Source organism: Folsomia candida, unplaced genomic scaffold, assembly GCF_002217175.1.
Source record: "Folsomia candida strain VU population unplaced genomic scaffold, ASM221717v1 Fcan01_Sc025, whole genome shotgun sequence".
Classification (NCBI taxonomy): domain Eukaryota; kingdom Metazoa; phylum Arthropoda; class Collembola; order Entomobryomorpha; family Isotomidae; genus Folsomia; species Folsomia candida.
This window is the reverse complement of record NW_019091217.1, coordinates 796,489-809,547: the sequence shown is the minus strand read 5'-3', so window position 1 is coordinate 809,547 and position 13,059 is coordinate 796,489. Positions and strand designations below refer to the sequence as shown.

The following is a 13,059-nucleotide window of genomic DNA, read 5'->3' as shown; positions in this document are numbered from 1 at the left end:
TACTCAGTTTGGTTCCTGGAGTAAATTCATTGCTAAATCCGAAATCTGCTATTTTGATATTCATTTCACTATCTAATAATAAGTTTTCTGCTTTTAGATCCTGAAAACAACAATGTATTCGAATTATATAGAATAAGAATATTCTGATATGAATAATGTCAACCATGGGACCTACCCGGTGTATTATTTTCTTTTGGTGGCAATACTGTACTGCGGACACAATCTGCAATAATACCAAGTATTATTAATTACTTTGAATCGTAGATTCATTTATTGTAATTTTCTCGAGTACCTGACGAAATTTAGCCCTAGCCTCTTTCTCTTTCATTCTGCCATGTAAAACTAAGTAGTCAAAGACCTCTCCACCACTTGCATATTCCATCACAAGGTACAAGGTTTTCTCCGTTTCAATTACTTGAAACAGTTTTACTGAAAAAATAAAACAAGCCATTAATGTAAGAGTAATAAATAAAATAAAATCTGTATGTATATACATACGTATACGTACCTATATTTGGATGATCCAGCATTTTCATTATCCTAACTTCACGAAACAGCTTTTGTAAACTACCCGGATTTAATTGAGTTTTATCGATTATCTTAATTGCCACCTGAAAATGAATCAACAGACAATAAATTAGCTACACTCGACGGAAAACGGAATGTATCTGCATGACTCATCATCGTTATGGCCAATTTCGAATCAGGAACAGTGTAATCATAATAATAATAATAATACATACATATTAATTAAGATACACTTGGTGATTGCGGAATCATTATCATTTGTTCAAGACGAATGAAACAGTGTATTCAGCAACTGTAGCTAGAAAGTTGTTTCGGGTAATATTAGTAATAAGAAAAAAACTCCAAGCCACCAAAATACAGACACTCAGTCGTATATGCTATAGACCAAACCAGAATGAGACAGGTGACTGACCTAGCTCTATTAACTTCTTCTTCATCTGCAAAATGTTACGTACGGTGGAACGAATACCACAACCGAATCGCCAACCATACCATTACACGATGGGAACATTCATTATATGAACAAACCCAAAAGTCAATTTAGCAAGACAACAATAACCTTATCATAGTCGTAGTAGTTGGCAATAGCAGTGTTAAATAAAACAAGTTGTGGTGGTTCGTTGCTCGGTTGGTGGATATGTAGAACAGAACCTTTACTCACATTCTCACTTCCTACTGTTCCTACCTCACTCACTAATAAACAAAAGATAAATTTCCCATGCAATTACTTGTATCGATTTTTTACCTATGACGCAAGAATAAGAAGCATGTGATTATTATGTATGTATGAATGACTGTGTCTATTATACACAATGTCTCATTTGCCATCAAACGTATCGATTTTTTAAGATTGGGGACCCAAGACAATTTTAATTAATAGCTAAATTTACCTCTTTGCCGGTGGGAAGGTGCTTTGCCAACTTGACTTTTGCAAAATTGCCTTTGCCAATTGTTTTGAGGAGGCGATATTTGCCAATGTGAGGCTCTTCCGAGGTACGACTTCTGGAAGATGATAACCTCTGACTGACTTCACGCGTCGTTGAGGAACTCAAAACTCCATCTCCTCCAGCCTGTCAAAAAATAGATAACAAATTAGATTACAATTATTGTTTTTAATCAGACTATATATTGATATCATTCATCAGCATTAAAAATTAGGAGAAATACATAAATGGGGCATTTAAAATATGTGAATTATTTCCCAGGTGAAAAAAGTATTACATATGGCATCATTGAGGTTAAAATGAGCACACAAAGATTACCACAAAATATTGCCGTTGCAGTAATATCTTTTCACAAGTACGGTTCATAGATACGAATGCCAAAGTCTCAGCAAATTTGCAGCTGAAAAAAGGAACAAAACACCCGAAGCCATTATTTCTTCTATTCGTATTTGCTTCGTCCTCTCTATAATCAGAATTCTCAACTTCTGTGCCGTGTAGCAAATTTCAGATTCTATACACCATTCAACGTGGAACGCAAGCAAATTGCAATACAGATTACAGACTGCAAATCTACAAGTGTTGAAAGCTGTCATTGAGAGATCACGAATACTTTATACAGATGCTGTACATACATATCTGCATTTAAACCCCAAACTTAAATCAGCGAAAGAATTCCTACTCTTTTTTTTAAAAACGACGACGACGACGACACTCTGTCTGCCAAGTGCCAAGCATACAAATAATTTAAACTCCCATTATCAACCTGCTCCTGACATCGACATCTTATCTCCTCTCTCAACAATGATCACGATGGTGGTGGTGGTACATGGTGAGGTTTATCTAGCTCAAAAGCAAAGTCAGTCAAGTGGTTTATTCAGCAAACGTAAAAAGCTATTCCCCAAAAGCACAAAAAAGAATAGACTGAGTCACGTCATGCTTCGAATCTCTCTCACTTACTACAATTATATTGGTTGGTTCTACTTTAATAGCGACATTTTGTTCCTATTCCACGAAATTAGAGTGAACCCAGATTCATCTCACTCGCACAGGTGCACGAAGGAAAGCATCATCAATATCCAATTGATTAGGTTGCATCGTCGACCAACATTCATCTCTTACCCACTATTCGCAAAGAATGGTGTGTGACTAGGAGGGATTGATGAGATCACACACGACAGCTAAACCATTATCTATAAACGAAAGTATGAAATTTGACTCTTGAGCTTAAACTAAGGATTAATCTCTTGTGCAAGACTTTTACATACTTAAATTAGTATGATGTCATCCTGCCTTCATTGAGATAATTGCAACGCTGCTAATGTGAAATTTGTACGTGTTTCTGACCGAAAACACCCGCTTGGAGCATTTATTAAATTGATTTTATAAATGTGTTTGAACAAAATAAATTTATAAAGTTGAAAAAATTGCACATACATAAACGTATAAACATGCATACACTGTGATAATCAACAACCACGACTCGTGAAAATTTTCCGCCAGGTGCACCCTAGATTAGTGCATCACTAAGGACTATAGGGTGAACTTTATTAGTTCCTCAATTGTTCTCTTTCCCTTCACATTAATTTTTTCTAAAAGAAAAGTTGGTCACCACCATTGACCATCTTCCTTCTTTATAGTGAGTCGCGATCTGAGAACTTTACTTTTTGAACAAAAGTTTTGCAATTTATTTCGCAACATGATTTTGCTCCTCTGCATCTCTTTTCCAGGCACCACAACCAGAAAGGAAGGTATCTATAGGATAGTCTAACTAATTCCATGGGTCTCAAACTATCTTCACAAACAACCGCAGTAAGTACAAAGTACAAAAGACGCAAACGGCGATTTGTCCGAATACTTATTTTACCGCTACTACCACCACATAAAATAAATCTTTCAATAAACTACATTATTACGTAATATTATTTTCAACAATACCAACATGTAAAACATTTGGAAACTGTCACAGCATGAGCAGTTGGAATTTGGATGTACATGTGCATATGTCAACCTCCTCGAGATGAACTTACCCAAGATTTGGGACTGGGTGTGAAGGTCGTGGTGACGGGGGGAGGAGGACGGAATGTGACGGGTGAAGGGCTATAAGAGGAAGAGGGAGGGGATTTTGGCGGTGGCGGATGGTGGTCCACCCACATTCCTCCAGCCGCGGACTGTAAGGCCATCGTGGGAGGAATTTTTCTTTCACTCCTGGCTCTCCCACTTTATTTATGCTCCCAGCACTTTCACCAACTTTTTTTCGTAGGAGCACTTTACTCATTCACTCACTCCCACCACACTATTCCTCCTCCTACTTTCACCAAATTCAGTTTCCTAATTTCCCTCTTTGCGATAAAAAAATTTTTATAAGCCTGTATTTAACTACACTGCTGTAGCATATTTATTTATCACAATTTATTTGTGAGTGAAAAGTTTCGTGAGCTGCAAGATGGTGAATTGGGTCACCAATTCAATATTACTACAACCAGACCACCATTCTGGCTGTTATTTACTGACGACGACGACCAAGTAAGTACTGCTACCACCAAACCACTCACTAGTTGAGACCAACCAACTAAACTTAACTGTTTTCTTTTAACAACGCTATACTGCTGCTCGCTGTTCATTCCGCCGTATTATCATAATTCAGCTCTACCGCACACCGTCATCATCATCAGCAGCACCAAAAACAGCACAAACTGGCTGCATTGGATTAAGCAAACTCCTTAAAACTCTTTTCTTGTTGTGATATTTGCAGTTTTACTCTGTAGTAATGGCAAAATTGGACGAGGCAGTGTACAGATAGTGCTTGTTGCAATTTTGACTCCAAGTCCGATTCACTTTGCTGGTTACATTACAACACTGCTGCAGCAGCTTCCCTTTTCCGCAATTTAATATTTTTTCGAGTGAGGGCCATGTATTACTGCATAGAATGTCTCGTGGTGGATGAAATTAGCAATTCGATCCACTTTAGGATACACCCCAGCGCAGAGAGACGAGAGAGGAGTTTCAGTTTAACTTGCTATTGGTCTCACACAATTCTCTCAAAAAGTTTACTATTATTCCAAATCAGAGAGCTGACAGCATCGAAGTCAGAGAACAGAACAAAAGAGTGGTGGTAACCAACGATTCCCATCGATTGTATCTTGTCCAACGTTGTAATATAGTAACCAGAAATAAGATATTATTATGGCGTGAAGAGTGAATTGCACGGGGAATGGCACTCGACTGACAGAGTGAGTCAATCCATGAAGGTAATAATACAGCAGCACTTTCCGTTCGATTGTTACAATTGCAATGATGATGATGTGATCACATTTAAGTAACTGACTTGACTCGACTACTCGAGCAGCGTTGGTAACACAAAAATCAGCCGGCCTCGCAAAGTCCAATTTCGATAAACACTCCAAAAGCCAATTTATACCCTGCCCAATTATGTCCACACAGAGCAAACACAGATCAGCAGAGAACAAGCAGTGTTGCATTCAACGGATGGTTTTCATCTTATCTTATCAGTCCCGACGACTTATCATCATCATGGAGAACCACAAACCCAATGATAATTGCAAATTGAACAATACATGACCTTATTAGTCATATATACAACAGTTACATATGCATAGGTCCTCTACTTGTCTTGACTTGGTTTACAAAATTACACATGATGACCATGTTGAACTAAAAATCACTATACTATTATTGCGTAGGAGATTAGAGAGGGGTTTGCATGTAGTACAGCGTGACGAGCGTTATAGTCTCAGCAGTGCGAATAAGTGTCCATGAGGTTTATGACACTTGACAAATAACACAAAACCATAATTTCGTCATTTACATCCTTGTCCTCACCCGCTCCACCGAGCAAAGTTATAAAAACATGATGCTTATAATATGGAAGAATCCCATGCAGTTTGAAACTGGATCTTGGTTTTGGCCTTCACGATAAGTGTTTATAGCCCCAACTTGCTAATTCAGAGTCCAATTTCCAGTAAAGACAATTTTTATGTCAGTCTCTTCCTGTGAGTGAACCCACGCAATAACTCTGTTAATAAACTTTTCACCACCGTATAACAGATGACGATTCAGTTACTTTAACTTGTCACATATTTATATAGAGAACTGTGATCACGAAACCACCTTTTACAAATCAACTGTAAAACTATTTCATTTCTTTGTGAAACTATTTTTCGCAGTGCTAGCAACTGCACTCGCAAGGAGAGGAATCAGCTTGAAGTAGTTGGATGGAGCGTTTACAGAAAGAATCCAAAAAATTCCACTACAGCAGCAGCAACTTTCAAGTCTCTCTTCCCTCAGCATGTAAGGCAACTGCTCCTTCAGTTATGAGTAACCCTTTCTCTCTCCTTCAGCACTAGTAAAGTGAGTGTACACGTAGCATGTATTAAATAAAATCCCCTGAATGTGAATTCACATCATCTCTCATCCCTGCTGCCACTGCTCTATAAGGCAACGAGGAGGGCCGAAAGTTGTAGCTGGCAGCAGTAACAATTTCAAGTGCTTTAACCCTACCTGAATGCTTCGTTGGCAGTGGTTAGTTCTTAAAGTTCGTTATTGAGGCGTGCATTTGTATCCACAAAGACCCCACCAACAACTTATAGGAATTGTATAAGCATTCATTGTTACGTGGCAAAACATTGGCTCTCTCGTTCTCGTTTCGAATTCATATTATTATTTGTACTTGGGATACGGCTCCACGTAATACCTTGTGGAGCGTTTTGCTCAAGTTTAACGGAGGAGGAATAGGTGCTCGGAGCCAAAGAGGGTTCTTTACAATACTTTACATGCAACCACGTCATGTAAGCGTTGATCTGAGAGAGCCAGGTAGAAGAAGGAAAAGCACAACAGGGTACAAGAACCATGCTTATTATTGCTGCACAGGTAGGTGGAGTGGAGTGGAAAACCAAGTCTTGGATTCGAACGAACGGGAAGGATACATAATCATCATGAAAATCATGATCATGATGACGATGACATGCTTGCATGTGATGACTATTCAGCCCGGCTCAGACTACACGGGAAAGGTATGCATGTGTGTGTGTTCATTACTACACGGGTTTTGACTTTACACGTACTTTGAATGTCTATCTCCCCCAAAAGAGTCGTGGTTCTACTGGCTGGCTTTGTCATATAAGTTCCGCTGCTGCTGTGCTACAAAAGGTGCTTCGTAATTCATGCCCTCGGGGAAAAGCACACAGGAAAAAATGTTCATTCTTTCTTTCGCGATACAGTGTGTGTACAATGGCATCTTAACGTGATAAAGATGATGATGATCTGATCGGTAAAGTTTGACCTCTGAATGAATCTGCTCCTTTTTTTTCCAATAAAGTGAAATCTTATGAAATGCATCATTGCCTACCAAAACAACATGATGAAGAAAAACGGTTACAACAACAATTAATGCAGTAAACAGTAAACAAAAATCTGATCGGTTTCAATGAACCTTCTGCCTGCTGCAGATACCAAAAAAATCGACAGTGTGTGCCAAATGTTTTTAGGTACAGTTAGCACTTTGTGGATTGGATAGCAATTATTGTCCTCCCATGGATTGTCTACTTATTGTTACTATTTCTGATACTTGATTAATTAAATAATTTCTGTTGCTTCATGTTCTGCTTCCCACACAACTTTTTTCTTAATTCTTTGAATAGCATATTGCTACATTGGAATTTGGACACATGAAAAATGTTCATGGCAGTGGTCCAATTTAATTTTTGAAAGCTCAAACACAGCGATGTATACATAAAAGAGCCCTGTATGTAAATAGCACGAGTCGTGTATTAGCCAAATTTTGCACTGTTTATTTATTTTCACACATTCGCGAAATTTATTTTAAGAGTCAGTAAACTGAGTATAGTGCCAATAGCCAACAATTCCAACTGTATAATGTTATATTTAAATTACAAAAAAGAGCACAATTCAGTAGACAAGCTCTCGTGAATGCATTAGTGAAGTAAATAAACTCAACATTTAGTGTCATTTGTTCATGTCAGACTTGGAGTGAGTGAAAGCATCCCACCCAACCAACTTTCACCGAGGAACAAGTGCAATCTCCTTCCTTCAACCACTTGCCTGTGAAGATAGAACAATGGAAAGAAAGTAAGGCTGTAGTCACACAACTCAAGTGAAAGCAAACAAAAGGATAAGATGGAGAAAAAGTCTCCTTTCCCAAGAAAAAAAGTCAACCGTGAAGAGCTAAAAAGATAAATGTGTATAAAAGTTAGTTCTCTCTTATATTATAGATCAATAAGATACACGAGCTGAGAAGATATGGAACAAAAAAGTAGGAATATAGAACGCACGAAGGATCATGACAAACTTTTGATACAAAAAGTTGGCAAATTTTCAACAAATCGACATCATCATCATATTCTCCACAAAACCACACACAGGACGCTGGTCATATCCAATTTCTGGTCATTTCAGCTCGGAGGAGAAGGAATGAACAATCAGGAAAAGTCGAACACGACTTTCTCCGGAATAGCCATGGAATCTGTTTCACCCAGTGGCCAATCATAATGTCATAATGTGAGGGGACATTTGCTACGTTGTCATTTCGGACAGCACTCTTTGATCACGGCAAACAGAGCGAGGTGAACCTTGCCTGAATGGAACGAGTGTGTTGATATACTGATATTTTCAAAAGGAAGCCAGTCGAAACTCCCAAATGGTCAATCAGTCTCATGCGTCATAAATTAGTGGGTTGCTTCCTCAATTACACTCCTCAACTCAACTCAAGAGTTTTGACATTTACCCAAACAGCCTTCGATCCTATCCTATTTGCAATTAAATGCCCAGGCAGACAAGCAGAAAGGGAAGCGTAGTCAACTCTCCAACCAACAAACCGAGAGACATCAGCAGACATTAATTATAGCTCTCGTGTCTCTTCTGTTCTTGGATTAATCTCTGGCAACATGAGATGAGTCCATTTGTTGGACAGAGTGAGATTAACGACACGAGATGTGTGAGAGGAGAGACTTTCTCCAGCCTCAACCGCAACACACCAGCACATTGTTAGACAACAACAATTTGCTTTTGTCAATTTATATTCTCACGAGGATGGCAAAATATATGCCAACCACGTCACCACGCTAGAGTAAATTGGTGCCATGTCACCCTCAGGATGGCATCATGCATGCATAATAGAAACAAAGCTTCCAACTAAAATTCCGTGGCTCCACTCACGTGAATGTCATACGTACGTATGTATGATGCAGTCGTAAAAGTGAAGATTGTGTGCAGAATCTCCTCGCTTTTATTTGCAATGCCCTACTTTCCCCACCACTTTTATGTGGAGACAGACAAAAATATGCATCAGAATCCAATATTCCGCACTCGATAATATTCCTCCATAAATAGCATCATGCCATAGCTGAGGGGAAGAAAGGGCAAGGAGAAACTATAAATGATTCAACCCAATGACGGCATTGTACGTATGTATGTATGAAGACTACTGTGCATTATACGTAAGAATCCTATACTTCACCAAACTCTTGTGTTATTTCGACTCGAGAGAAAGTCTGCAATATATTTCCCCGTCCTTTCTGGTGGAATTAAGCGAATTCTCACCACACTTACTCCTCCTGCCCGCCTGCCATCGAGGACCAGGCAAACGTATATAGCTCCTCCGCCTTTGCTTTCACTTTCCTCCCTCTCACTCTGCTGTTCCACATTCAAACTCGGCACATGTAGCAGAGAGTGGAGCACTGCAGCAATGGGTCCGGTCCGGTGGCCAAAAATCGATCGCTTGCTGCTTTAGCCATTCCACGTTCACTTCAACATCATCCAGCCCCAACTTTCACCCAAAAACTTTACAAGGGTACAACATTAAGCAGCCCAACCAAGCTGCTTTTCCCATCACCAACCAACCGTCCTCATTGAGTATTCTCTTTTCCTCTCTCGTGGAGCCTCTGTTTTCCTATGATGTATGATCCTCTCTCACATGCCTCCCCATACAATGGAACAAAAGGTCGGGATGAATGTGGCAAATAATATGTATGCAAGCCATGGAGACCTCTCAGAGAAAGCAACATTGGTTTCGGAACCACCACGAGTGTAAAAGTGTTTGCTTATCCCAGCTCTGGTCTGAATAGAAATAAGAGGATTTGGCTGTTGCTCCTGTGCATACATGGGCAGCGAGTGGACGAAAGAGCTACAGAGAGGGAGAGAGATGAGCGTAAAATGGAATAAGAGCGAGTAATAAGAAGAAGAAGGAGATGGAGAAAGTAGAGAAATCCCTCTTGGGTGCTCTCGCCCATCCGCTTATGCCGCTCTGTCTTCACTTTGCACTTTACCGTCCTACTTTACAAGGAGGGATGGCGATAAGATGGCAAACGAGCAGCGGATGAAAGGATAGCAAGACTCGCAACTCCACGATGACGTTAGCAAATCCGACAAAAAGTAACAAACACTAACAACCTCATCCTATATACCTACATCTGCAATATAAATATATCCTGGGCTCCCTTCCACATGTAATGACGGAACAAATCACTTTGTGAGTAATACCATCCTCTCTCTCCAGCAATCCGAGCCACCTGTCATATTTTGTACTGGAAAGTTGAAAGGTCAACCCAGTCGGCCTGTCGGTCGGGGTCCTTGGGGTGGGAATACTTTATTGCGAGAGTGTGGTGTTAGCGAGGAGCTGCTCTCTACGAGCTTTCCCTTTTGCCATACCCGATCGGTCTCATCCTGACTTGCAGTGCTCCATGGACAACACACGAAGCTACGAGCTAGCTCTAAAATAAATGATGAGATTTTCTAGAGCTTATGGTATATGTGCATACAAACTTTTTCTACATGGTTAATAATGGTCATGTATTGTCGGGCAGGTGAGCACGGTTTTCTAAATCAGAATATGTAGACATATCCATGTACGACACGACCCACAAGGATGCCCTATTTTCGGATTGCTCGATGACAAAAAATCTTATCTCATCAGGATTATTTCTCTTCTTTTTACAGGGCTTAAAATGGAATTTTGCAAGAAAATTTCGTAGCCAAATAATAATTGTGTCAACTGAACTCGCGCGACTTACGCAAGACAACAAATGGCTCGAGACGATGCCAGAATTTAAATATCATCAAAAGAAGGTCAAAAATACCAGAATAAAATATATGCACATAATACGGAACGAAGGAGATGTGTGCATATAGAACCGTGCCAAAATGTTCCAATCCATAAAGATTTCAACCTCTACAACATAGCATAAATTCCACGTAGCATCATATCCAGTCCACCACCAGCCACGGAGATGCAAATGAGTGGATATTGTTCTTAGGCATTACATGCATATGCCTATGTGCATTCGTAGGTATTCGGACGGATGGAAAGAACTTGGTGTACAAGAAGAAGAAAGGCTCGGGTGACAAAGGAACGGAGGGGAAAGAACGAGTCTTAACAAAATTTCAAACTTTCTCCCTCCTGACTAATGCTGGTTGCAAATTCCCTGCGTGTTCCAACCCAGCGATTCGAATTCACTGAGTCATAAAGAAAGCCCGTGACTCGACTTTTACTCTCTCGCTCCTCTACTTTCTTCCTCTCTCACGGAATGTCATCTCTCGACGGGCTTTCTCTTGGAGGGCTCACCTTTCCACCACGTCTCCCCGTGGTGGGATTTCGATGGGAAGTTGCTGTGCCTGCTGGTCTCCCCATGGTTGAAGATGTAGGTCGCTCGGCAGCCGCCTTCTTCTCGTTCACCGAAGTCCCCGTGTAACTCACGCGATGAGGATGCTTGCTCCCGCCGCCACCACCACCACCACCGGCGGCTGACGACGATACCGTTTGACCACCACCTGGAGCTACCACCAATTCGGAATGACGATTCGTGTTACCGTTCCCACTCATGTCGTAGGAGCGTCGTTTCACGTGGCTCAGCTCGAGTGACACGGCGCTGGCACTGTCCCCACCAGTATTTGGGTGAAGGAGAAGTGGGTGTTGATGTTGATCTGGACCAAACACTTCCAGAAATCCGCCCGCCCCAGCAGCAGCAGCTCCCTTGCCAACCACGGACGACCCCGCAGCTTCCACGGCATCCACGGCGTCAACGGCACAACATCCTACAACGCCTGACGTATTACTTCCCCGTCGAGACGACGGTCTTGAGGAGGGTCGGGAAGAGGGTCTTGATGATGAGGTGGGAGGATGAGGGGGAGGAGGGAGGGGACAGCAACAGTCTGCAGAGTCCCCGAGTTCGGGAGGTGGCGGTTGGATCACAATTTCTGTAGGGCTGAGGAGGAGCGGTGAGTCTGGCATTAAATTCGGCATTGGGATGGGGATTGCAAATTCTCGTGATCTGGACTTGGCTCTGTAACCACTTTTGGAAATGTAGGGAGGTTCGATGCAGTAGGTCGTAGCACCGCTACTATTATCACTTTCATGCCTGCAACTGCATTCACTCGCCCTGTAACCACCAGGTCTGCTGTTCTCAATGTCTATAATTGGTTTTGATTTTCGGATGGAGCTCGAAGAGGACAAGTGACTTCTGGGTGGCCTGGATGTTTGCTCAACGTTCACCTTCCCCGTCCAACTTTTTGCGTTGTATGAGGAGTAGCCAGAAGAAGAGTTGTTGCTCGAGGAATGTTGCTGCTGATGATTGTGATGGTGACGATGGTGGTGACTGTGGCTTTGTTTGTGGGGGGTTGTTGTCGGTGTCGTCAGGTCTTCGTCCTTCAGTTTCAACTTGCTACCACTTTTGGACTTTGAGGAAAATCGTTTCCTTATGGACTGAAATATTTTTGAACCACGGCTCGTACTTCCCCGATAAAAGGCTCCTTCACTCGTGGTCACGTTTGTGGACGTGGAGAGTTCGGAATATTTGCTGGCCGACGGGGTAACTCCAGTGTTGATGGAGGTGGACACACTACAACTCGTCGCAGCAGCCTTACAAGAAGAAACGCCGGTCTTACTCTCCTTCTTTTTTCTAAATAATCTCATCATTTGACTTCGCACCGAGGATGCCACTGGCATCTTGGCAGCCCATCACCAACAATTTCACAAATTCGGAGGGTTTATATCCGCCAGTCAAAGTTATCAACAAATAAAAATTACCACTGTCCACATAACTTCTATTTTACCGCTATAATATATGCTAGCACTGGGTCCGGTATTTGTCATTACTCTACTGACTCCAATTTTGTGCACTTTTATATTTCCCAGCTCCTCTATACGCAAAACACGACTCGTAATTAATTATTGTGCTGATTTTTGCAACAGTACCGTACGCCATACAATGTCAATCAGTAATATTGTTATAAAAGATCAGTGTAAAATATCGGAGCAATAATTAAGGAAAAGGTTTCTTGTCTGAGCAATTTTCTAGACAAAAGTAAGGACTTTATTATGATTTGCAAGAATTCCTCCATCCAAAACCAATTGAGACTGATAAGTGCAGGAAGTATTAATCTATGTGGATGAGATAAAAACCATTGCAAATTAGCAGAGAAACTGTGCTCAACAACTTTCACTTCCACTTCCTTTTGTACTTGAGTAGTCAACTTGAAACCACTTTTGCTCAAAATTTGTTGCATGTACATGCCATTAATTATTACTTGCCAACTTTTGCTCAATTCCTCCTCTTTT

The 13,059-nt window shown here is 41.0% G+C and overlaps 1 protein-coding gene across 13 annotated transcripts in view; it reads right to left on the bottom strand.

The window, feature by feature from the left end:
* The window catches only part of LOC110859347 (MAP/microtubule affinity-regulating kinase 3), a 31,165-nt gene that overhangs the window by 9,014 nt on the left and 9,092 nt on the right, over nt 1–13,059 (bottom strand). For 9 of the 13 annotated variants that reach the window (XR_004837042.1, XR_004837043.1, XM_022108286.2 and 6 more), the window contains exons 2-7: nt 11,068–12,641; nt 1,419–1,598; nt 509–611; nt 293–429; nt 176–223; nt 4–100 (exon numbers count right to left, since the gene is read on the bottom strand). Coding sequence is in view for 11 of the 13 variants with exons in the window: in XM_022108286.2 (XP_021963978.1) it covers nt 4–100; nt 176–223; nt 293–429; nt 509–611; nt 1,419–1,598; nt 11,068–12,447 (1,945 nt within the window). In the remaining 2 variants the exon portion in view is untranslated. Of the gene's footprint in view, nt 1–3; nt 101–175; nt 224–292; nt 430–508; nt 612–1,418; nt 1,599–3,499; nt 5,838–11,067; nt 12,642–13,059 lie in introns of those variants that run through there. The other 4 variants (XM_022108293.2, XM_022108296.2, XM_022108294.2 and 1 more) reach the window with 2 other exon arrangements.